We start from the raw sequence: 27,603 nt of genomic DNA, 5'->3' as shown, positions 1-27,603 counted from the left end.
AAAAAAAAATTCTTGTGAAAAACTGTTAAAAACAATTCTATTCATGTTTGCGAAGACGATGTTCCCTTCTTTTTCTTTTTTTCTTTTTTATTTTTTATTTTATATCGGATTAAATCAATGAATTAGAACAAATCAATTAATTGATAGGTCTAGGTTTTTAAAACTATGGTTAATAGATACCTTTAGATCATGATTCTATTTCGACTGTGATTCCATACCATAAATATTTGAACCCAAGGATTTTTATATTTGATTGTACAGTGTATACCAGCTATGCACACAACACAAAATAGACGGTTATTCTATTTTCATCATAGAATGATTATTCGATCCTTTTTTCTTCTTTGGATCCTAATTCAATCAAAAAAATTCGAGTTATCCTAATCTGTAATTTCAATAAAATCAGAGCAGCCCCCCTCATTGACCACTACATTTGGATGAAATCTAAATGGGTTCAAATATTTCTTATTTATTCCAATTATTTGACCCGTCTAATTGCCAGGTATGGGTTAGGCCAAGCAATTGGTGGCATCTGAGTACACAAAATTGTCTACTAGTTTGAGCATTGGGGCAGCATTATCCCTACAAGTAGTCATGTGATTAAACCATGGCTTGTAGGTGCTCTAACTCAAATTCAAACTTAGTTGGCTAGGGTGTTCAAAAAACTCGATAAATCGAAAAATCAGATTGGATCGTATTGAATTGGACGATTTAAGCTAGTTGTATAGCAATTTGATTTGGTCTTGGGTCCAAAATTATAGAACCGTAATTTTTCAGTTCAGTCCTGGTTCAGGGTTGTGCTGGATCAAAGCAGCCTGGACCAAACCGTTATTATGTTATATAATATATATATATATATATATATATATATATATATATATATATATATATATCATATCCTAAACCTAAATCAAGTAAAATTCTCACGTGCCCCCTTTCTGTTTTTTTGTTCTTTAAATTCCTTAAAAAAAAAAAAAATCAATTTTCTTTCCTTTCAAATATATATCTCAATTTTCTGTCCTTTTTTTCTTCTTAATTTTAATTTTAATTTTTTTATTATTATTTTTTTGCATGTTATATCAATGTTAGTTGCTTTTTTTTTTTTTTTTTTTTTTTTTTTTTTTTTGCCCCCTCTAAATTAAAGTAAAAAAAAAAAAAAAAATCAATTGAAACCGACAAACCGAACCGAACCGAACCAAATCAATTTTTTGTGGTTTAGTTTGGTTTGGTTTGGTTCCATGGATATTATGCTTCAGTCTGGTTTCAAAAATAATAGAACCGTTATAAATGATTTGGTCTAAAAATACTTCCAATCCGATCTAAACTGGTCCGTGTGTACCCTTACATTTGCCAAGCAAAAAAAACACAACCCACCTAACTATACCATTACCATACTCATTTGAGTTAAAGATAAACATGACACACACGTGTGTGTGTGTGTGTATTATATATATATGTATAATATATGGAGGCACACGTTTTGGACACGCAGAATCATTCCAGCTTGACATTAGGCATGAATTGGTATGATGTAGACCAAGTCTAATAATATAATACGAAATAAATGGATATGCTAATATAACGAATTTGAAAGAGTCTGAATCCAAGGCCTAACACGCCCCCACTACTTGAGCTCTGCTGTCTCCACGTTGCTACCTCATCTCATGGGATTTGACCACCATCCCTACATAGATATATATATATATATATATATATATATAATCTAAAACCACCCCAATTAAGAAGAGTTAGCTAGCACCCACTTCTTTTCATCAGCTTCACCATCTTAATCTCACAGTTCCCTTTTGGATTTTTTTTCATTTACTTTCATTAGGTACGTTCTAATATTATTGTCCCTCTTTTTAGATTTATGTTTGTATTTTGCATTTTGATTTATATTTATATACAAATTTATGTTGTCTGATAATTCAATGTATTAATAACACTAGAAAATTAGCAGACTATTGCATGTATTGAAATCAATTTTACACGCTCCATTCACCTCTCTAGTTTTCACTTTCATCATCTCAAAATATCATAGTGTGTGTGTATATATATATTCCTTTTCAGAAATTTAAGTAAATGTATTGGTGAATAAAATGTGTAACAAAAACCCAAAGAGGGCGTAGAGGGCCCAGTATAAATAAAAAAAATTAGGCCGTAGCCTATAACATGCTCTCAAAAAGCAACAATATGCATAGTAGCCCACACCATCTGTTACAAGCCCAATCTATGGATAGCCCAGCCCAGAACGTGCTATTTATTTTGCCTACATATTGAGAATTTATTGGATACGATAGAAGAAGTATGGACAGTCGATCAGTCGTGTAATCTGAAACTATTTCATTGACAACAAAAGCTACTGCAAGTGTTGTTTCTAGACTTCCAGTTGTAAAATGTCAGGTCTTAAGTGCCCCACTCTATGCTCAGGTAATATATATATATATATATATATATATATATATATATATGTATACATGTATTATATTTTCCTTGATTTGGTCAGAAAAATGAGCACTGAGGTAAACGGGAATGAAGCTCAAGAAGCTGAAGCAGCAGTAGCAGCAGCAGCACAAGCTCAAGAAGCTGAAGCAGCGGCGGCGGCAGCAGTCGCAGCACAATTTAGGCGGGCGCCGAAATTGAATCAGAGGATTCTTTCAACATTATCAAGGAGATCTGTTGCTGCTCATCCTTGGCATGATCTTGACATAGGTATGTAATGTCTCTCTAATTTTCTCATTTTCACACAATTACTAATCATTATATATATATGTATATATATATATATTTGAAAGGATACTAATATTATACTATGAGAAGCTTGATACTAATAAATATGCCGAATTAAATCTTTACAGGTCCCGGAGCTCCCCAAATTTTCAACTGTGTACGTAATTATTCTGCTTAATTTTGTACCCCAATCATCAATCAATAAGTACTTGCTCAATGCATCAAACAAATTGCTATCCCAATATTGACTAATTAATATTATGGTGCAGGTTGTTGAGATTACAAAGGGAAGTAAAGTCAAATATGAACTCGACAAAAAAACCGGTCTCATCAAGGTATGCAACAATTCATGGTAGTAACAAATCTCCATTTATAGACATTTCTTGTATATGCAAATCAAGAATACACAGTACAAGAGATCACATACTTGTATTCTGTACGTTCCTTTTAAATTTCATATGATATTGATGAGAATTACAACTGTTTTCGGCTAATTTCTAGGTTGATCGGATCTTATATTCGTCGGTGGTCTATCCTCACAACTATGGTTTCATTCCTCGAACACTTTGTGAAGATAATGACCCAATGGATGCATTAATCCTCATGCAGGTAACCATGTCACACCTAAATTACCATAAAAACACATAATTTAGAGACATTTGTTTTTTCAAAATCAAATGCTGCTGGAATCTACTAAAACATCATTGACATTTTTTAATTAACAGGAACCGGTCCTTCCTGGTTGTTTTCTTCGAGCTAGGGCCATTGGACTGATGCCTATGATTGACCAGGTGCAAGTTAATTAATGTCCTAAAATGCATGTACCTATATATATATATATATATATATATATATATTTGCAAATCATTTGTTCACATAGTAGTAATATTTGGAGATATGCATATGATAATTGATGTTGTTGCTTATTAATCTCAGGGAGAGAAGGATGATAAAATCATTGCAGTTTGTGCTGATGATCCGGAATATCGCCACTACACTGATATCTCACAACTTGCTCCTCATCGTCTGATGGAGATTCGTCGTTTCTTCGAAGACTGTATCCCTTTTGTCTTTTAAAAGTATCTACTTGTGTTCATGTGCATGAAATTGGATAAAATTTAGTTCATAGTTTAAACTGAATTTTTTTTTTTTTTTTTTTTTTGAATTCTGATTCCATGCAACCGAACCCAACATATTAATATTCAAAATCTAACCAACTTTGGAGTAAGTCATACTAGTTCCTTAATGAATGATTCAGACAAGAAGAATGAGAACAAAGAGGTTGCAGTTAATGATTTTTTGCCTTCAACTAATGCATATGAAGCTATCCAATACTCCATGTATGTTGTAGTTAATATAATCCTTTGATCTCTTAACATAAAATGGTTTTATCAACTAAAATTTTAATCTAGGAATTTCTTGGTATTTTGATGCAGGGACCTCTATGCTGAGTACATCTTATGCACGTTGAGGACATAGATCGATGGGGGTTGTTCCTTAATAATTCGATACATCGGTGATACTAAGCAAATAAGAGATTGCAAACTCATTATTTATACTGAATTTTAAATATTTTATATGCTTCTGTGGTAGAAATTTCGTGACATGAAAATGAGTGAAGTCTTTGTATTAATTCAATATTTTTGTTCTTGGATTTCAATTAAAGTTTTAATTCTTACTATTGCCAAGCTGTGTCTATTTTTAATCCAAAACCAATGTAATCAAGAGACTGATTTCCTGGTTGCATTGACACTTTAATATAAAATATATTTTTAAATTTTTTGTCGAACGGGATATATTATAGTCGAATCTTACATCTAATACTTCAAGTATCAGAATCAAGTGACTTACTCACTTAAATCAATCCTTTGAAATTATAATAAATAAATATTTTGATAAGAGTTAATAAATTAATTTGATGATTTTCTGCCAAGTTATTTTCTTCGATAAAAAAATTGTAAAAATAAACAAGATACTGGGCCAGATATATAGGGGGAAATAAAAAGCCCACAATTGAACAGAAAAATGACAAATTAAAAGATATCAAAAAAGAGTATGACGACATAGCATCAATGAGCCCAGGTACGCAAACAACACGGCCCAACCACAAACAAAAAAAATAAAGGAAAGTTTGTCACTAAATGGACCAAAAGCATGGACGAGAGATTGTTCAAATTTTCAAATATGTGTAGTGATGGTAATTTGTTTAGGTGGGGACAATTTTGTACAATAATAAGTTTTTTGTGAAAAAAAAAAAATTGAAACAAAAAAAATAATAATAATAAGAACTTAATATTGATTGTTAATGGTTTCATTGAATACATTTATAACTATTTTGGATGAATGTTCATATTTAATAAAATTCTTATACAATTTGAAGAAAAATTATATATATCTAAATAATACAAGTATACAAAACAAAACAAGTGAATGAATACTATTACAATTTTGGAACAAGCCAAAAGTACTTATTAGGAAGTAAAGTACAACTTAGAAAGTCTTTAATTGGACTAAATTAAAAAAAATTAAAATTAAAAAATGAAAACTTGTCTTTGTATTGAGGACTTCAACTATTTTTTGATATAAAGATGTTTTATTTTAATTTTTAAAAAAATTCAATATACCTTCTTAGATATTGTGATTCTGAGAGAGAGAGAGAGAGTAGCCATAAAAGAATTGCGGAGAAGAGAAAAATAAGAAATGGAGATAATTGGGTTGTCCGACGACTCTCACGTTGTTTGGTGAAGAGGGGTATAGAATTTATAAAGGGTAAAAGTCACTCCAACTAATGGGTTAACCTTTAAGGTTAGATACCACTAACTCAATAACTGGTATTAGAGTCATGTCCCAAGTTGTCGCAAATGGACTCGAGGATTCCTTATTTGATAGGAAGTTCGGTGACATTCTATCCATTGAAGAGTCTCGTTCAAGGGGGAAGATCGTTGGGCAACTGATACCATTCCCAAATTGTTGCATGTGGACTTGAGGATCTTTTAACCGACGAAAAAGTCAGTGACATTCTATCCAGTAGAGGGCCTCATTCAAGGAGAGACTGTTGGGCAACTGATGCCATATCCCAAGCTGCCACATATGGACTCGAGGATTCCTTAGCTGACGGGAAGTTCAGAGACATTCTGTCCACCGAAGAGTCTCATTCGAGGGGAGATTGTTGGGCAGCTGATATCATGTCCTAAGTTGCCGCATGTGGACTTGAGGATCTTTTAACCGACGGAAAAGTCGGTGACATTCCATCCACCAAAGAGCCTCATTCTAGGGGGATTACTACAGTCGAACAAGTCCCACATCGATTGGTGAAAAGAAAATTCTAAAAGACAAGGGTCACTCTATCTAATGATAATGATAATGAGTTAACCTTTTGAGTTATATATTTCCAACTCAAAAAGAGTTATGGATTATCGAGTTAGGAGGTGGAATAAAAGAGGGACTATATATAACACATGCTGCAAGCCATACTGACCATCCCAACATTTGAATGCTCTAGATTTCATGCCAAGTTTAATCTGGTTCTGTTGTTGGGGTTTTAGTTTATTAAATTATTACTGTGTCATTTTCTTAAGTACCTGAGAGTTAGCAATTAATATAGATCATGAGATTGCAATTTTGAGTTTGTCATTTTCGTTTTTTTTTTTTTTCTTGGTTTTTTGGGTTGGTATTTTTTATTATGCCTTGTAGGTTGATCAATAAGACTGGCAATTGTCAATTAAATTGACTCCATACATACACACTCTGAGTTTGAAGCAGGATTAGGGTGCCCAAGAATGACATGAGTCAAGTTGAGGAATAATTGATCATGGCTATGTTATTTTAAGGTGCTGATAAATAAATGATCTTATCAACGTCCATGAATGATAAATGGTAACATAATAACATTAATTAAAAATAGGGACATGAGTAAATACTGATACAGACCATCCCCAACCCCACATAACAGTGAAAGAGTGATGTTAAACAACATAACCTCCACTTGGAGGGTAGAGGGTTCTTGGCACTATAATGGAGTTTGGAAGGTGTGTGTGGTCCTGCACCTATTCGGCTACAAGCAAATTGCAACAATTGTGTACCAACAAAGTCTTGAAATTATTTCTTTTCGTCACAAGCATGACTAACCATGTACCACACTAGATATTTCATTCATAGAAGCTGATCATGCTTTTGAAACCCTAGCTTCCTTTTCTTTACCTTTTTGCATTTTATGTCTAGCATTTGTAATCTCCACAAATTCTCAAAAGAGCGGAGTGTTATTGTATAATCTTCTCTTGATCCATCAACTTATTTTGTTAATTTTGAGGTGAGTTGAGTAGTACAATTGATAAAGACACTCTTCTGAATCGTGTGGGAGTCCAGGTTCGACTCACCCTATTCCTCTCTTTCCTCCTCTCCTCCTCCTTGTCGAACCCAAACTCATACGGCTCAAGAGAGTGCCTCTATCAACCGTGCAACCCGAATCAACTTTTTATTTGTTTTTGTGGCTAGGTAAAAATAAAATATGATAATACAGATGTACCACAAGCATATTTCATTACCCATAGACAAAACATAAGGACACCCACCAGAATACATGACCCCAAAACACCCAAGGACACTCATCATCCAAGATGTGATGACAATTAACGGAAGGGACACAACTACAACAGCCCTCAAGAGCCTACTATATAGCTACGGCTATTACCGACCCTCTAGTTTTAACCATTGAATCATACAGACGTCAATCATGTGGTCCAGAACTATTGAATCATTAATTTCATTTGAACGGTCCGATTACGAAACCACGACCCGAAAGTGACAAAAAGCAAGTGAAACAAAATAGAGGATGCGATATTGTACCAGTAAATCTTAGACGAAAGAGATGAAATGAAACACAGTTGATGAGGGTATGCATAGTAAGGGGTCCATCAGTAATTGTAACAGATGAGACATAATAGCCCATCCCTCACCGCCCACTTTATACTCCTTCATATTCTTTGATTGATGCTAACTGTTGGATACAAAATGAGCTTACATCAATTTCATTTTTAATGTCAGTTTTTCAAGAAAAATTTCATTACGGACATGTGACTTGTCTCTCCTCAACTTCTTGTTCCATTGGGACAGACTATTGTAATTTGTGAACTAACTTGGTTTCATATATACATACAAGTTAGAGTATTTTCAACAGTTTGTTAATTTTTTTTTTTTTTTTTTTAATAAAATATACACTGCCACATATGATTTGTTAATTTTTTTTATTTTTTTATTTATTTTCAACAGTTTGATAAAATACACTATCACGTCACCAATGTGTGTAAAATTGTTATGTATTTTACACAATCTTTTTACACAGTTACATATTTCCTTTCTCATCTATATTTTTCATTCCATTGACGAATTAATCTTATATTAAGTAGGTTTGTAAAAATTACGTGAAGGAGCTAAAAATAAAAAATCTAAATTTTTTGTATAAATCTGATATATACACAACTGTTGGTGATACTCTTAGAAATTAAATTAATAAATGTAAAGAGTCTTAGAAATTAAATTAATAGATATAAAGAGTCAAAATCTGACACTTCAAAATTTACGGGAGGCACTAATTCAATGGACTATCAAGGCATTTGCTTCAGATATTAATATTTATTGACTTTTATTTATTTTGCATGACTTCCTTTACTTGATTAATTACTTGAGCAACATTTTTTCCTTTTTTCCAAAAATGGTAAGCTCTTAGCCACACAAGAACCCTAAATAAAAAAAACAACCCTTAAAGCCCAGACCAAATGAGGCCCAATAAGGACGCTCTCCTTTCCTTCATGATACATTTTTTTAGTGTTGGATGATATATATATATATATATATATATATATATTGAAAAAATATTAAATAAAGGGATTTTGCAGCCTTATATTGTGGACTATTTTTAGAATCATTCATGGATAACGTTTAATTTTATTAGGGGCAACAGATTGGAGGGTAACTTTAACATTGATGACCAGGCTTGTGACAGGTGGAGTATTCGAGCTAATTTCTAATTTTTTAATTTATTTTTTTATTTCTGTTGTAGTCTAATAAATCAATCAAATGATTTAACTTTCAATTTCTCAATAATCTCAATTTTGGTTCTTTGCCCGTATAAGCGTGGATTTTATGATTAGTTTTTATATATATGTATATACATGACCTGTTTCTTCTTTAAGCAAATGAATTTATGAAATAACTTTTTTATGATATGAAATTGTAATATATATATTTTTTTTCCTATATGAAATTGTAATTCGAATACCGCATTTTGTTTAACTTTGGTATCCATATCTAAAAAGAGTTACAGCATTAATTATCTACACATGGCAAAGCCACTCTTTTTATATTTAATTGAAAAAGACAAAAGAGGCTTTTGATTGTTTTTTGTTTTTTGTTTTTTGTTTTTGTTTTTTTATTTTTAAGTAAGAAAAAATGTTGATTACCATTACAAGAAATAATTTTATAATATACAATTTTTTTCTTTAAAAAAAAAAAAAACACATTTGAAAGAAACTCATCAAAAAGAAAAAATTGAAGGATAAAAAAGCTTGAGACCCGACAGGCAACAAATGCAGTCCCACAACTCAAAAGAAAACTCAAATGTAGTTCTGACCAAACACCTTAATTTTTGGATTATATCTTTAATTAATGAAATGCTTAGTGACAAAAGAGGGTTTATTTATTTATTATTATTTAATTTTCTCCAATAAATGAGACAAACAGAGGCTTTGGATAACACTATTATTGAAATCACTTCAAAACTAAGACAGTAAGGGATTGATGGTTCGAGACGAGTGGGGTGTTGTGCATTTGAGATGTTGATAATTGTAAGCTAATCATGTTAGAGATCGACGGTGGTGATTTAAGTCTCACTTCATCGAATGAATAAGATGCAGCGGTCGCCATAATATAACTATTAATACTTGTGATATTAGCCAGTCTTGTCTTTGTATTCCTCGAAGTAAGAGGAATCATAATATGAAATATTTGGTTAGTCAAAACATGTGGGTTTAAGTTGATTAGTTCAATACAAAGACGTCACTCTAATTTGGAGAGATGACGAAAGTCATTGCTTAAGTATGACTAATTGCTTTTTACATTATTAATTATAATAATAATAATTAATAAATTAACATGTGCTTCGAGGCTTAGGAAATGGACTTTCCGGATTATTTAATTATTTCCAAGTTCAATGTTGTCTGTTACTATTACAAAATGTAGTAATTATCTTTTGATTACTACTTATCTTTTTGATTACTCCAAGTGGGAAAGTGGCCAATCGCGACTAGTGACGTGTTAACTTGGCACTAATTAATTGTCTCACTCTCTACACATAATGCAAGTGTACGTGTACATGGAGAGAGACAGTTGCATGAATACAACACAAAAAGTTGGAATTAATCAAAATGGTAAGTTTTTTTATTATTGATTCATGATGTATTATGGTGGAAAGAAACCGCAGTACAAGTATTAAAAATTAATGAGAGAGCACATGTCAATTTCACATGAGAATAAAAATCTAAATACTTGTGACTCTATGAGTTCAAAATTTTCCATCTTGTGGATTATGTAGTTTGAATGTTTGCTAAATCATTGACAGACCAATTCAATGTCAAACATTTTATGAAATCACAGGGAAGGTCCATTAATTTGGCAACCAAGAGGAAAGTAGCTACTATATAAATTTCTTCGTGCTCATGTTAAAAATAAATAAATAAATAAACGCTTTTTTTCTTATTTTCTCTTTCGAATTATTTTTATTTTTATTTTTATTTTTTTTAGATGCATATCATGAAAAAAAAAAAAAAAAAAAATTACCATAATAATTTATTTCCATTACACTCAAAATGTTTTTTTTTAGGTTATTTTAATTTTTAAAATGTTAATTGAATAAAATTTGCGTTAAGTAGTATATATATATATATATATATATATAATTGTTTTTCATTCCCCCTTGACTATTTAAATTTAAATATAATTTCAAACATTTATGAATCCGTGTATTCAGCTCCCTTCAATTATCTGTCCAAAATAAAATATAATTTAGGAAAATTATATTCCAAACAAGTATTTCAATATGTGTGTGCGTGTATCGAGTGCATAAGGAGGAAACTTTACCAACGTGGAATTTATAAATCGAATCCCATAATTTTGTTACCAAAAAGTTGGTCAGAATTTTAATTCTAATCGCCAGAGGCCCAGAATCATCATCGAATCCGTACGGAATATATGGTTAGAACCTTCCCAGAGCCTCGCTGGAGTTAAAATCTTATCGGTACCTCACTGGAATCAGGAATTGTCTCGCCGGAAACCTCATTGGACCTTCGTCGAAATTCTCACCCTCTCCGCCAAAGGTTTCACTCTTCTTTCTCAGACTTGTTCTCAAGTTCATCGAAATTCCATCGGAATTTCCACTCCTCCACCAAAGGTTTCACTCTTATTTCTTAGACTTGTTCTAAACAAGTATTTCAATATATATATATATATATATATATATATATATATATATATATATATATATATCGAGTGCATAAGTTGGAAACTTTACCAACGTGGAATTTATAAATTGAATCCTATAATTTTGTTATCGAAAAGTTGGTCAGAGTTTCAATTCTGATCGCCAGAGGCCCAGAATCACCACTGAATCCATACGGAATGGTTAGAACCTTCCCAGTTCCTCGCCGGTATCTCACCAGAATTGTCTCACCGGAAACCTAATCGGACCTTCGTCGAAATTCTCTCCCTCTCCACCAAAGGTTTCACTCTTCTTTCTCAGACTTGTTCTTTTGTCTGGCACAAAAATTTAGAGAGTAAGGAACAAATATATTTAAAGAATATTTTAACATTCTTTATAAAAATAACCATATATTTAAAACACGTTCCAACATTTTTAACAAATCTAACAACAAAAATTATTATCAGAATATAGAGAATCAAATATCCGAAAACAAAAGAAGAAGGGAAAATTCAATCAAACAAGCATGTTGAAGGAGAAGAAAGGAGCATCCAATTAGGGAAGAGGGGAGAATTTTGTGCCTAGTCAGAAGGCCCAACTCATGCCACCAACTTGTTTGTACATTAGCCATTTATTGGTTCATTGTTTCTTTTTGTATTTATTTATCCAATTCATGCTATATTTGTTTTTCAAAATTAATCTTTTAAGCAGCTGTTAAGTTCCAATCATTTAATTGACTCATGATCTTGCTATTTAATGTCTTAAATTATGAGGGTTCACTCACTTGAATTCAGGCCCTTAATCTTAATTGGATCAAATAATTAATACATATTAAATTGTAACAAGTGTGAGTCGCAATCCAATCTAATTTAAGCACATGGCTTTGTGTAGGTTTGAACTTAGTTTTAATATTTTTTGGTTGACAATTATAATGTCAGATCTCTTAAAACACTCTAAAATTCACCATTAACACATATAGTCACCCCGTTATCTTACATGCAATGAGCAATTATCAAAATAAATCTACTATTATAAATTTATTAATTTAATTAAGAAATTAGGGTTAAAAGTCAAGCGCACCTTAAGGGAATAGTAGTCTCACATGTAAATCATGCAAAAGGAGAGGGAGTGGCTAATCATGGAACCTGAGTAGGTAAGGTTCATCAATTGGGTGGCTATCAATAGCCCCCACCATCCCTACTACAAAACAGATGCTCCCTCCAGGTTGTCAATTTCATCAACCCGCCCTATTCTCCTCTCCTCCGTCCTGAGAAAATGATTGAACACATGCCATCATAAATACATTCTATATATACCAGTAATAAAATATATCTATATCTATATATCTCGATCTCCTCTCATCCCTTTTAACCGACTTCATCTGGAAATATCAGAATTTCCCAGTTCCACCTACTGGCTACTGCTGCTTCCTTCTAGCTAGGGTAATCAGTATACCATAACTAGTTCTTAATATTTCAAATTTCGACCTCAACACACACACACACATATATATATAATTGATCTCAGATTATGCAAATATGGCATTTGTTTTTGTGGACAAAAATGTTCATCAGATAACAAGTGGAAGCTAGCACATGAGGAGTAAATTCTCAATAAATCACTCCCCTTGTTAACTCTACTTTAAACCAATTATATATGGCTCACATTTCAATATGTGTTCATTAAAAATATTTATCATTTTTCTACTTCAAATGACCTGAAATGAATCCCAAATTAAGTTTAACCTGATATGATTGGACGAATCAAGAGACATATATATATATAGGTAGAGCATTGAATCCGAGCCATGTTACTTATTTCATATATCGATCGGTTCAGAAATTAACTTGGCAAGTCTCCATCCAAATCAAGATACTGAGCTCTTTGTAATTACTAATTACATATAAAATTAAACACAATTCGATGAACTTTTCTTATCATTTGATTTCATCTAACAAAATTAAAATTTAATGGAAATATTCTTTTAATATACTAAATTTATCTACTGTGATAAGCTGAGATTGACCTACAACGTTCTTCCCTTTTGGTGCGTTTGGCAACAGATACAAGCATATTATTTTAGTTTCCGTTGTCTTGTGTTACCTTCATTCTTAATTTCTTCTACAGCTGTTAGTGGTTTTGTTAGCACTTGAGAGTAGGCTCGTGAACTTCATTATATTATACTTCCATTTTTAAACTCATGACGTACCTACTACCTACCAAAACAAAATGACCCACAATAGTTTTTTGTACTGGATATTATTATTATTATTATTATTATTATTATTATTATTTTTTAGAGTTTGTGAATCAGCCTCACACCTGAGGACTTTATAATGGGTATCTGGAACTCGTCTGATATATCCAAATTAATTAAATAAGAAAATAATCTCTTCACATGCGAAAGGTAGAGTTACATAAATCTAATCCTTCTCAAATGCTCTAATAATAAGAGTCTCAGTGCAGTGAGTTTACCCTTTTATATAACTAAATTAATTAGTAAACAACAAAATTTATTTGACAGATACCATGATTACAAAGTTTATTTAAATACTACGTATTATTTTTTGTATATAATTTGTAAAAATAACAATCACCATGAATTCAGAAAATGTGAAAGTAACGTGACAGTGGAGGAAAGTCCAACCTCCACAGTTATTCGAACAGTAAAAAAATAGTACATAGCTCTACCTTTAAATTTTACCAGCATGGATCACCATTTTCTTTCCACAAGAAGTTGATAATTATTTCAATGGAACAGTGTCAGGCCATGGTGTGTTAATGGTATCTAGGAAAGACATGCACTTTGTGACGCTGTCCTTTTGAGCTAGGGTTGCCTTTTATCTAAACCCCCTCTGATATATGGATATATAGGTGATTGCCGTATAGCCTTTGCAGTATAGTAGGGTACGTATAGCTCCACCCATTTTCCTGTGGGCCCAATACTACCCTAACCTCCTAACCATATACTAAAATTTAATCCTTGGCAATTTCAAATATTAGTTGGTACTGAATTATGAGATGATTTAAGACCGTTGAACGAAGTGAAATAAGTTGTGGAAAATTTAGATTTTTATCTAGAGAAGATGTAACGAAATATGTTGTAGAAAGTTTAAATTTTTATCTAGAGATAATTTAATCATATATCTATTTATTCAATTAGTTTTTCTTTAATTAGTAAATAATTGAACAATCATATGCAATATAAAGTGCAGGTAAAACAAATAAAGTTTGCGAGATGACACCAGAACTTTTAGTTAGAAAACCTAATTGGCAGAATAGACCAATTGGTGTGAAAAAAATCTCGTGTACTGTGTAATCTAGAGCGATCCATTATATTTAAAACAAAATACAATAGACTTTAACTCAGGCTCATAACCTATCGTTCTACCCAAAAAAAACCAATCGTTCTACCAAAAAAACCAATCGCTAACAATCTTTGACTTCGCGACGTCTCGTCCAATAGCTCTTGACTTCAGACTTACTCTTAATCTCTATAGAAGGAACAACACTCTTATATGTGTTCAAAATAAAAATAAAAAAATCACATTTGATTTTTTGCAAAATATCTTTCAAAGACTTTAAAAAAATAAATTTTAATGCAAAAAGACACACAAAACATAGATGTGAAAATATGTTTAAATAGACTTTCAAAAATCTATCAAAAATCTAGGTATGCTTAAAAAAGAGTTAAGTCTTTTTTAAAAAAAATCTATATCAATTAGGAAGTTTAAACAAAATGGGAAACTAAGTTACCTAAAACTGCAAAAGAGCTTGAACCAATCCTTGAACCGGTTCAAATTGGCCAGTGAATTAAGGAATTCAAAGTATGTATCTTAAACTGGTTCCACTGCATGAAACGGTTCAAATTGGCCAGACTTGAACAGAAAGATTAAACACTTAGAAAAATTTCTGTTTTAAAAATTTTCATAAACATACGATGTATGAAAGTGTCATAATCTTCTAACTCCACTTCCGAAAATGTTATTCATACTCTTTTCGTATACCTCAATCTATCAAACATGAATATCTCTTCAATTCCGCAGCCGATCTCGATATTAAATTTTGAATTTAAAAATACAGCTTAATCAGTCAATTATAAAATATATATCTCACATATTCATATTGTCGAAAAAATTAAATGAATTAGACTATAGGATAACCAATTCCAAAATTGACAATAATGGTAGGTGATGATGGTTCGCAGAATCTACGAACCAAACATGGGCTATGATATAATGTGTAGAAATTTTGGCACATATATTTTTCTGTAGCCGAAAAGCATACCGCATCACAAGTTAGCATTTTAGGACAAGTGGTAGTTTGTTTAATTAGTCAACATTCAAGTAAATCTGGGAGTCATTTTAATGACTGGTTATAATCAAAGACTTGTCTTTTGGTTCACGCACACACATCATCAGACTTCTAAATTTTCAATTATTTCAATCAATTTTTAAGACATGATTTTATATTATATTAGTCTACCAAATTTGGCTCGTCTTTGTACATGGGGCCATCTCATAGAATGACAATAGTGGTTTATATGATCACTAGATGGACAAGGGCATGTTTGAACTAATTATACTCCTATGAGGCACATGTCGGGTGTCAACATTGACGCATGTGGGTATGTGTAATGTGTGTGTGTGTGTGTATACACAAAAGCAAATTTAAAGTGAGATGCAAAATATAGACAAGCAGAAATAATTGTCACTTCATAACAATTATGAAAGTAAATATAAAAGTGATGGATATTTCATCCGTAGAGATCAAGTGAAACCTGACTTAATACTTGTCAATGATACATAATATGTATGTGTGTGTGTTTGTGTGTGTGTGTGTGTGTATAATGCTACAATATGAGGATTCATTACATATATATGTGGGCATGCTTTCCAACTAGAAGAATTGCAGTGTCAAACTTGGCCACCTCTACCCTGTAAACTTTTCCATCGAATGGGCCATCACAACATCAACATGGCCTGAAAACTGTCCAAGTGGTCCTAGATTACCAATAAGATAGACTCCAGCCAAAAAAAATCAAGCCTCTACGAATCACATGAATCATTTCAAATATATTTGCTTTTTCTTTTTCCTTGTAACACTTTATCAATCTTATTCAATAAGAGAATTGTCTCTTCAATTATTTTTTTTTAAAAACATGCATCAAATAATGAATAAAAGAAAAGATATAAAGTGCTTATATATATACTTTGGACGCATGCATAGCAATAATCTTATTGGATGGACCAATTATGTGCGGTGGTCACTAGATCACCTGAATTTCCAACCCATATACTAAAGTGGTCCGTACTAATTATGTGACAGCAAGACAAATACTCTATATCTAGTTCAAGAAATTACATGTATTGTATGCATATTATATGAACTCATTCTCTAATTTATAAGCATATGGTACTTTAATTAATGTTGAAATTTAGAAACTAATGGGCATATATAATTATGATAATATTCTACATCCAAGTTGCCCAAATATAGAATTAGAATTAGAAGCTCATATTCTCAAAAACAGCTGGCCTTTTGGGTCTTATATATATATATATATATATATATATATACCGTCCAGGTCCAGGACGATGACAAGGACAAGCTCACATGAGCCCAACCAGATCATTCATGGGTCCCCCACACCCCCTCCTTCCCTACCTATAAAGTCTCTCTCTCTCTCTCTCTAGAAGTTGGAATTTATTCAAGCAAAATTGCCTAACTTGAGAAGCTTCCAGTGAGGAGAGGCACCCACTAAGACAATTACCACATATAATCTCTCTCTCTCTCTACCCCCTCTCCAAGGTCAACAACCACAAGAAGAGGAAGAAGAATAACTGGGCACTCTTTGAATCGTCCATGGGGTGTTCAGTACTTTCGAGTTTGAGTCTTCTTGGTCAAAGAAGAAAGCACCGACCATCATTGTGATTAGTGCTCTCTTCTTGTTTCTTCTTGGTCTCTGAAAATTTTGGAGGAATATTTCTAACCCTAGTAGATTAGAAATCCAAAAAAAGAGAGAAAAAAAAAAAAGTAACACAAATTAGTCTTTGGATAACCCCCCAATACCCACTTTGATAATTGTTTTTTAGTCATATATCATCTTCATCATAGATCCATATATAGGAGGTGAAATTGATGGCGAACAGACAAGGGTATTATGAAGAAGAGCAGATGAGTAGTAGAGGTAAGCTTCCATTTTCTCACTCCTCTTCTTCCTCTTCATCACATCACAAAACTCTCCATCCTCTCACCTACCAAAACCAAAACCAAAACCAACACCAACAGACCTGGTTTAACAACAAGTATGAGCATCATCATCCCCAAGAAGAGACAAGTCTCAGATGCTACAACACCACCACCACATCTCCAAATCTCGAACTCATTGAAGAATCAATCCGTAACAAGGATGTTACCAGTAATGATGCAGACAGTGTTAACGATGACAGTGTCCGCGGCGGCGTGGCTGCGGCGGAGAGAGAACACATGTTCGACAAGGTCGTGACCCCCAGCGATGTGGGCAAGCTCAACCGTCTGGTCATCCCTAAACAGCACGCTGAAAAGTATTTCCCACTCGATTCATCAACCAACGAGAAGGGACTCCTCTTGAATTTCGAGGATCGGAACGGCAAGCCGTGGCGGTTCCGGTACTCGTACTGGAACAGCAGCCAGAGCTACGTGATGACCAAGGGGTGGAGCCGGTTTGTGAAGGAGAAGAAGCTGGACGCGGGAGACATCGTCTCGTTCCATCGTGGGATCGGCGACTCCGGCAAAGACCGCCTCTACATCGACTGGAGGCGCCGCCCCGATGCGCCGGAGATGCCCCGTTCATTCCCCAATATGTCATTTCCGCACCAGTTCTTCTCCTACAATTCCATTCACAATCCTCTATCGTTGCAATCACGAGCAGTTCCATCAACACCACCATGGGAATACCCACGTTTTCAACACCCATATAACAATCATCAAATGTGTAGATATGGTTATGGTGGTGATAACAGTTATGGTTACAATAGCATGGTGAATCCCAATACGGGTTCGGTCATTTATCTCAGGTCGGCAGCGGCGGCCCCACAACAGGCTGGAATGCTGCAAGGGGGTGGTGGCGGTGAGCCTGTGGTGTTCGATTCGGTGCCGGTGGTCCATGGAAAAGCTGCAGCTAAGAGACTGAGGTTGTTTGGTGTGAACATGGAGTGTCCCATATCGGATTCGGACGAGTGTGACATATTGTCCTCCGCCACCACCACCACCATACCTCAATATCCTACCATGGCAACACAGCATCCTCACCAATTGAGGCTCTACAATGGCACTCCTGTGCCGACCACAACCACGATGCCGTCAACTGAATTGCTCAACAAAGGCAAGTCCTCCATGTCTTTGGATTTGGACATCTGATAAGAAACATTAAATTTATGGGTATTATTGAGATGAAGATAGAGAAAGAGAAGGAACAAAATGGGGGCACAAAGCTCATAAAGAGCATCAGGGAGGATATGGAAGAAGACCCGGCCACATTGAGATGTTGAAATTTAATTTGGAGAGTACATAAGTTGGTTCAAGATGGTTAAGATTTAGAGGGGGCTTTTCCAATCTTTAACTTGATTTGTGTATAGTAATAATAGTTATATATATATATATAATATATATAATCTTGATGATGATGATGATGATGATGATGACATATAGATCGATGATCAATCATGTATCCATGGTATGGTTTAATTCCTTTCAACATTTAGTCTATATAGTGGATATATAGATGATGAGCAACACGTTTTAAAATTTTTATTGAATACTTTGGTTCTAATGACCAAACTAGTGGAGTAAAAAGTTTCTCTCTCTAGTACTGTGACAATTGTGGCTAACCACCTTTCCTGACTAGTTCTGATAAGTACAGTGTGGTAGCCACTAACAGGAATTGAAGTGTTGTGGTGTTGTTATTACCTTTGGTAGGTTGTTGTTCTTGTCGCTGCTTCGTTGGGCACGCCCCGCAGGTATTGCAGCAGAATCCCTGCAGAGCTTTTAAAAGGTAGCATCTATCTTACTATTTTTTCTTCATTTTTCATCAATTCTTGATACCTATCTTCTTTAACACTCTATTTATTATTATTATTATTATTATTATTATTATTATTTTTTATTTTTTTATTTTCAATTTTGGCTGATTAATTGATTTTTCATGTCACCAACCATGCACCTTCCTCTTCTGAACCTGCTACACACCCAAAAGTTATTTCATCAAGCAATGTCCTTGTTCTGCCCCTTCTGTGATTGAAAATAAAATTTCTACTGTGTGTGTGTGAACAATGTACACTAAGAGTCTAAAACCTTGGAGTGTTCAGCCTTCAAAATGTTTATATATGGTAGTAACTATACTTGTTTGCTACAAATGATGCATTTAAATGTGTGTTTGCCGCTTGAAGTGATAAGTTACAGTGCATGCTTTTGAAAACTAAGAGAGCAGAATAGTCTAGCTAGTAACATAACTTAGGGCCTTAATATATACATGATCATGACAAAACCATAAAAATTAATGTTAATAGTATTCAAGCTTTCTGAGACTTAAATTTCTTCTTTCGTTGTATGGAAGGAATTTGATTTCGGTAGCTTAGACGTAATTTGACAAAGTTTGTGGTAGCATTCACCCACCACCTGTGCCAATTAACTTTGTTATTGGCTTAATTACATTTTTCAGTATAATCCACTACAATTTATACTAGTTAAATTAGAATAACAATTTTATTTGTTTATGTGGTAGTTTTTCTTTCTTTCATTTTTTTAATGGTCGGGTAATTAGCAAGCAAGATCTTTGTATTTTTATAAAGACATTATAGAATACAAGCCACCACTAGTGCATTTACAATAATTACATACTAACATTTGTGTGTGTTTGTGTGTGTGTGTGTCAGTTCCTGTCCTAAAATTTTGCAGTACTCAAACTACTTTGTACCCCTTCCCTTTCATGGTTTCATTTAGTATAACAGCCTTTTCACATGAGCATGTTCCCAGATTAAGTTAAAATGTACCCTCAACTCATTTCATTGTTAGGATTTAATTATGTTCCTATATGTTAGCTAGGAATCATGCCCTTTCTGATCCCGGCCATGATAATTTTTTTGTTGCTCAATTCATTTATGAGACATATTTGATCTTCTTGTTACTCAATTCATTTATGAGACATATTTGATCTTCAAGTTTTTCTCTATAATTATTTTCATAATGAAAAGAAAGATATCAGGGTGATGAACTTATATCAATATCTTCCAAGAAAAATTTGTTTCTATTGAGTTTTAGTTTGATCAACATAATCCAAAATTGGATGCAATTGAGGCAGCATCTTATAATTGTATTCATGTGCATTTTACTATGACTTTTGGCCTTTGTTTAAATAATGCCAGACTTCGAATCCATGTCTAGGTAAGACTTGGTGTTCTTCACTATCTCACCGGAGTGTCTATGAAACCATTAAAGGAATTTAAGACTTAGGGTTCTCATATGGTTACTTAGCAAATAAAATTTCGAATTGAAAAAGAAGTTACTATTAGAAAAAGAGAGCTTGTAAATACATAAAAGTACTGCACATTTAAGTTTGGAAAGTGCAGTAATAGAAATAAAGGAATCAGTTAATTCTGTTTAGATCAAAATAATACTACATTGTGATTTGTAAGGCAGCATTATCTTCACTTGTCTTAATTTCAAAGTTTTTATTTTATTTTATTTTATTTTATGTAAACTGAGAAATGGCATTAATGTTGTTGTTCCATTTAAAACTCTCTCATGAGTCTCATCTTCAAAAGAAGATAGTGAAGTATGAAAATATGACTAAAAGTATACATCATACAAGTCCTAAACTTGATTATGAACTCTTGCATGCATGATATGCCAAATGTTCATCTAATCTTTTTTTTTTTTTTTGCTGAATTATTGGTCCTACAGTATTCCACTTACAGATTATGTTTGTTAAGATTTAGTTTCTTCATTGGAAAAGTTTGGATGGATTTTTTTATTATTTTTTATGTTAGTTGAAAGAGTGTTAGGATTTATTACTTATATGAAAAAGCACTATAAATGAGAAAAATTTGGAAAATAAAAATAAGCCAAAATACTGCCCGTGAAAGATAAATTAAGAGTAGAGGATGAGAAATCAAGAGAGGTACTTTATATACACAGATTTTCAGTTTCTCTTGGTTTCTTTAGATGCATTAACTAGTTTGGTTCTGAAGGTCTAAAGTGTATTAGAAAATGCATGGTAGTCATTTCAATATTTTTCATGACACTAGGACTATCAGCTTGTTTTCTTGCAAAGATTCGAGTTGGGGTTTTAGGGAAACCGAAGAGAGGATCCTTTTGCTGATAATTTTTGCCTCAGTGTCCTTAAAAAGTTAGTGATTAATTTTGCTGTTGCTTACTTACTATTAGGTTATATAAGTAAATCTTAATTCTTCCAGTGATATTGTGTTTGTGTGGTTGGCTCTCGTTAAGTTATTTTCAAGAGGCACTTGAATTCGCCATCTATATGCCTTTTTCTGGCCATTTTTATTCCCCTAAGGTCAAGCAATTTGATAAGATTACTGTAATCTAAAGCAATTTATAAGATTACTGTAATCTATTTCCATGTTGTAACAACATGAAGATTCGCTGTGTCATGAATGTGGAAGTTATTCTTGTAGGTGTTTGTTTCAGACTGAAGAATTATTAATTCTATGTCCAGAATTCTGAACATTTAAATTATGTTTTGAAATTTTTTAATGCCTTTGGGATTTTGTCCTTGATCATAGATTTTGTGAGTTGGTTAAATTTTAAAGCATAAATTTCTTTATTTCCATGTATTACTTTTGTTGTTTTTCATTTTTGTTTTTTCACTTTTCATTTCATATTGAGTTATTTTCATTTTCGAAAAATTACATGTTTTGTTTTAGACTTGTGGTGACAAGATGACGGGATTTAGATTAATATGTATAGGACCTGAATCTTCAACAAATAGTTTATGCTTGGATATAAGTGGAGAAAAGAATTAAACAAGTCAAAATTGGCATATCAGTGAATTGGTTGTTACTGATAAAAACAGCTGCATATTTTCCTCATTCAACCTTTTTTTTTTTTTTTTTCCCCGGGCAAAAGGTAAGTAGTATTATCATTCAACATCTTGGTGAATGTAATAGATGCAACATTTTCATTTATTTTCTTTCTTGTTATCTTTATCTATTCAGAAGTTCTTTAATTTTGCTACTAAGTAGGTCAATTTATGGGATTGCACTTGGACTGGTTCACTATATATCTGAATCTAGAGATTTAATTGAAATTATTTTAAATCCTATGAAAACAATTGATCTAGAGATTAAGAATTAGGGCTCGAATATGATCAATTATGTTTATAATACAATGACATCTTCTAGAATATATGGAAAACATGTATGCATGCATGGATGCAGGTTTAATCAATGATAAGAACTGATACTGTGAACTCAATCCCTCCCTTTCTCGATTGCTATAACAGCACTAATACTGTTGTTGCAACACCAGTTTAATTTTACCTGCAAGAGTGCACTATGTATATCTGTATGTACGTATATATATGTATGTGTGGATCTATATATAGGATATAATTGTGTTGAAATGCTTCCCCCCTAGGAATATCTGGGAATCTAATTTACCACATATTTTTTCCAAGTAATAAAAATACTATACAATGCTAGAGAATTGCATCTTTTTTTATTATTTATTGACAAGAAATTCACGCACTCGTGCTCCTATGAGCAGGGATGGATCTAGGAAGTTGTGGGAGGGGGTGCAAAAGTGAATTTAGTGTATTCTTTTTGTAATTTTAGAGGGGCAAAGTGAAAATTTTATAGGTTTATAATTGAAAATAAGAAAATTAGTGGTATATAGTAGTAAAAAAAAAAAAAAAATCAGTGGGGGCAGTTGCAGTGGCTTCGTCCCTGCCTATAAGGACTTGAACCATCACCATCCACTTTGGGAGATTGAGGAGATATACTACAATTTTTACAAAAGACAGTCTTCTAAAAATTGACCTTTTTTTTTTTTTTTTTTTTTTTGAGTTTTTAAAAAATAGTTATAAAAAACTACCAACCAAACAAATTTTTATACAATTTTTTTATTTTAAATTCTCAAAAATAAAAACTATTTTGAAAAACTGAATCAAATATTTTTGTAATTTTTTTCTTATTAAGTTTTTGTATGTGCTTTTATTTTAGGTATTATGGATTTTGAAAGAAAATTCCAAATTGTCACAACAACCCTAATGCTACCATATTCTCACAACATTGTGGAAGTTATTTGCCAGTACCCAAAAAATAAAATAAAAAAGTAGTGTAAAAGAAATATCAAATTGTACCTAAGGGTAAGGAAAAACCTCCAATGGTGCATTCATCTTCTCTCCTCTTAAGTCAAAATTATCAGCTATACATGTTACATGTTGTCTCTTTCTAGATTGAACTATTATAAAAATTTAAGTAACGCTACATTTATTAACATGGTAGCAAGAGGGAAGTGCCCTTTTTGCTCTTGGTAGCAACATAATATTTCTTTCAATCAACAGGTCGTATTAGATTCTTACTTTTTAAAGAGAGGTCAGAGGTTCGAGTCTCAGTAGAGACATGTGTGTATAAGTACCAACTTAGAAAGAAAAAAAAATCTGCGCATTGGGATTGGTAATGAAGATCATATATATCCATTCAAATTTTAAAAAAACTTTTCCTCAATTTCAATTAAAAAATGCAGATTCCAAACTACCAAATGCAGGGAAAATGAATTCCAATCATAAATCTACAGAAGAGCAGGGTAGATGAAGACTAAAAATGACAATATATAGTTTTGATTCTTTTTATTTAATATATCCTTTTGACTGTATCACTGTATGTTGTACAAAGGCATCAAAACTGCTTTTGAGAGAAGAGTTGTGAATGAGAGCAAAGCAGAGTTGGGTAGTTTCCATTTTGTAGACTCTGCACGGTTGCTGTTTGGCTGTCGTGAGTCTCAAGGACAGCTCCACTGCCATGTTAATCTCACTAGTCACTAATATATATATAGTACATATATGTATATATATAGAGACACACACAGAGAAAGAGAGACAGTGTGTGTGATGAAGTGAATTACAGTAGTAGATTAGATTGGGCCCCACCTTAGAGATATAAATAGCATCTAGAATCTATATATAGTTCTACAGCCCAGTTAGCCAGCCAGACATCAGTAAGTAGCTGAGTACGTACTTAGTGGGTATCGTATAAGGATTGGGCTGCTCAATGTGAAATGTTGTGGACACTGTCCAGACAACCCTAACGAAAACTACACCTTTCCTCAATCCCACAACTCAATCCCCCCTAATGTAGTCAGCAAAAACTGCCCAAACATCCTTAAAATAGTATTTCTGCCCTTTTACTACTGCAAACCCACGCGCTTTCACTCTTCACTATGTGTTTGTGTGTGTGTATATATTTATCCGGTGGATCCTTTGCTGTTACAGCATTGTAAGAGTCGGTCATGCATTAATGATCGTGACCATCCGCTGATGTGTTATATATAAAAAAAGATTTTTAATGTCCTTAGTCCAACTAATAATAAAAGGGTTATGGATGAAAATAGGGTTTTTTGGTTGAGAAATTCTAAAAATTAAAAAATACTAAGGGCTAATTTAGTGTGTGAGATTACCGTCATTGTGGACTCTACTGGTATCCTACCTTACCTTCGCACAGAGAGACTGTTTCTGATGTTGAACATGTTTCCGATGTTGAACATGTGTGCCATTTTGTCAAAATCACCGGTCTGATGTACACTTTTTGAAAATGTTTTTATGAATTTGTTTTATAAATTTTTGAAAACTATTTTTAGAACACGAACTCAACCAAACATGCCCTTATAATGTACCAGAAATAAGACAATAATTCTATGATTTACAATCATAAGATCAAATGGCTAATGAAAAGCTAAAACTACCTTTTTTTACCGGGGTGTCAATATGTGTTAGCTTTGCTCAATCCAACTCTTTCCACTAAAAAACATAAATATTTACGAAATGCAAACCCTAGACCTAGACTAACATGCTGATCTGCATATAGACAGCAATTAAATATTGTACTACAATAAAGTTGAGTCAGTCTACGATGATCTTTAATTAAGGTTTAGTTTAGGGACATCACATAATTAGGGATTAAGTGTAGATTAGGTATAGAAGAAGGGTAACATGCCAAGTTGGAGCCGTATATGACCCTGGCAATCAATATTTGGGCCACTTGCAAGAGGCCATAGATCGAGTGGTCAATTATTATATATATATGTTAGGAATGCATGAATATGATGTGTTATATACATGTATAGTGATAGTTTACCTAATATAATTAAATGGTGATATATATAAAATCCAGTACATTATATTTTGTGGGGACATATATGACACAGTCACAGCATGTCATTTCAACTTCATAGTTGGCTGTGCTACAAGACGAATATGAAGAATGGCATTTACAGCCTCCATTTGAAGCAACTCTAAACATCTTACTAATTTGTTTCTTTCATTTGGCATATTGATATTATTATTATTATTATTTATTTTTTTTGACACCATATTGATATTATTATATAGTGCAACTATCATCTATCTCCTCCATACACACATCTATGCTTAGCCCACGATCACCACTAGGACATATATATTTGCCAGATTAACTCCGATTGAAGCAACCAATTAACCAGTGGATAAAGCAGTCTACTTATATATAATATAGTCGTATATAGATATATATATAAAAACACTATGTGTTTGTGTGTGTACATTATTATTCACGCAAACCTGAAATGAGGACTCCCCAGTCCCCACCCTATGAATGTGTGTGTGTATGTAGGTTAGGACTTGGGTACTTATAGGCGTAATTAATGACGACAATAAAGAAGAAGGAGGAGGAGGAGGAGGAGGAGGAGGAGGAAAAGAAAAAGTAGAGGTTGTTTTCAAATTGTTAATTTTCTTTTTGACGCGTGCAATCTACTCCTACACTGCATGGACCACGTTGATATTTCTTTGGTTTTAATGCACCAAATTCCCGTGATCACTTTCTCTCTCTTTCTTTTGTCACCATATATGTTGGTAGACTTTTTTTTTTTTTTACATGTTGAATATCTTAGAGAGAGAAAGAGGTGGCATGGTTTCTTTCAGCATTTAACAATTTCTAGTGAACATTCTATGTATGTTGTTAAAAGTGAAATATATTTATATATATTTATAAATTGTCAGAGATGAATGGTTGTGATTAACTGGATTCACTTTAATGTTAGTGATCAAAGTAACTATCTCATATACTGCATGCCTTGGAGAGAGAAGTGGAAAAAGAAAGAGAATGAAAAAGGTAATAAGAAGCAGCAGCTAGCATCAACAGTAGATAAAAGAAACAAAAGGCTGGCTAATACAGCTACTGTACTCATCATCATCTATAGATATATATATATATTCATTCATGTGTTTTAATATATATATATATATATACATACATATAGAAAGGAAGGGGGGCATTGTATTAACAGCGACAGTGCAAAGGGTGGCAGCAGATCCCATAAACAAGCGGTCAATTATAATGAAATATAGGGTGGTGATAGCTACTGGTCATGGGCGGTGATGCAAACCCTCACCCTCCACAACAGCCGTAAATAAAGACATGTATGCAACATGAAGGAAAAAGAAGCCATTACCCCATTCACCACCTAGCTACCTTTGTGGGCCTATGACCCACCCCCACCTGGACCCTGCCCATCCCATGGGACCTCTCTCTTTCTTTTGTCCTCTTTCTCTCTCTTTCTCTCCCTTATTTAATGCTTTGGTACCCAGATTTGTGCTAAGCTATCTCTATGAAACTGCACCATTTTTGCAGGCCCAGTTGCTCCCCCATTCCTTCCTCCCTCCCTCCCTCCCTCTCTCTCTCTCTCTCTCTCTCTCTCTCTGTCTCTCTCTCTCTTCTCCCCACTCTATACAACCTTTCCCTTTCCGTCTCTTCCTAACCCTACTTTTGTCTTCACTCTACTAGCCTTTACTTATACCCTTCTTGCAATACCATCATAATTTTCATTTTTTTTCCTCATTATTGCCTATTTTCAATAAATCCCGAAATTCAAAACTACAAGTTGTCCAATAAAAACTTAAAATTTCTTCATTCCTTAATTACCCATTTTAAATCTTAATGGTAAGATCAGTTGCATGGAGAGAGTTTTTAAATTTGAAATTAGTGGAATTGAAAAAAATAATTTGTATAACTATAAATTCTAAACTTTTTCTCAATTCTACCTATTCTAAATCTGAGACTTCAATTTTATACCGCTCAACATATCTATAATGTAATTGCAAAAGAACAGGTACTAATGAATAAGGACCACATATGAAGATGATATTTTAC

General features: G+C 33.1%; 2 protein-coding genes across 2 annotated transcripts; both read left to right on the top strand.

The window, feature by feature from the left end:
• Positions 1-2,510: 2,510 nt before the first annotated feature.
• LOC132309884 (soluble inorganic pyrophosphatase 1-like) lies at positions 2,511-4,409 on the top strand. The gene is made up of 8 exons (XM_059808144.1): positions 2,511-2,712; positions 2,859-2,887; positions 3,000-3,065; positions 3,232-3,339; positions 3,456-3,521; positions 3,667-3,787; positions 3,989-4,070; positions 4,167-4,409. Exons 1-8 carry the CDS (start codon positions 2,511-2,513, stop codon positions 4,207-4,209), a joined length of 717 nt encoding a protein of 238 aa, XP_059664127.1. The 3' UTR covers positions 4,210-4,409.
• Positions 4,410-16,910: 12,501 nt separating this feature from the next.
• LOC132308125 (B3 domain-containing transcription factor NGA1-like) lies at positions 16,911-18,976 on the top strand. Its single transcript, XM_059806119.1, has one exon. The coding sequence runs from the start codon at positions 17,342-17,344 to the stop codon at positions 18,599-18,601; it is 1,260 nt and encodes a 419-aa protein (XP_059662102.1). The 5' UTR covers positions 16,911-17,341; the 3' UTR covers positions 18,602-18,976.
• The last annotated feature ends 8,627 nt before the right edge of the window (positions 18,977-27,603 follow it).

This window comes from Cornus florida, unplaced genomic scaffold (assembly GCF_030987335.1).
Source record: "Cornus florida cultivar Cherokee Brave unplaced genomic scaffold, ASM3098733v1 CherokeeBrave_3.0.0_Hap2_Chr05, whole genome shotgun sequence".
Lineage (NCBI taxonomy): Eukaryota > Viridiplantae > Streptophyta > Magnoliopsida > Cornales > Cornaceae > Cornus > Cornus florida.
Note: the sequence above shows the minus strand (reverse complement) of the source record. Positions and strands in the feature narration are given on the sequence as shown.

What these genes read in the sequence shown, in the direction of transcription:
- LOC132309884 (XM_059808144.1), top strand. Translation starts at nt 2,511, where the DNA reads ATGAGCACTGAGGTAAACGGGAATGAAGCTCAAGAAGCTGAAGCAGCA. An exon ending in TTGGCATGATCTTGACATAG is followed by an intron (nt 2,713 to 2,858) that starts GTATGTAATGTC and finishes AAATCTTTACAG; the next exon opens with GTCCCGGAGCTCCCCAAATT. An exon ending in GAAGCTATCCAATACTCCAT is followed by an intron (nt 4,071 to 4,166) that starts GTATGTTGTAGT and finishes ATTTTGATGCAG; the next exon opens with GGACCTCTATGCTGAGTACA.
- LOC132308125 (XM_059806119.1), top strand. Translation starts at nt 17,342, where the DNA reads ATGGCGAACAGACAAGGGTATTATGAAGAAGAGCAGATGAGTAGTAGA.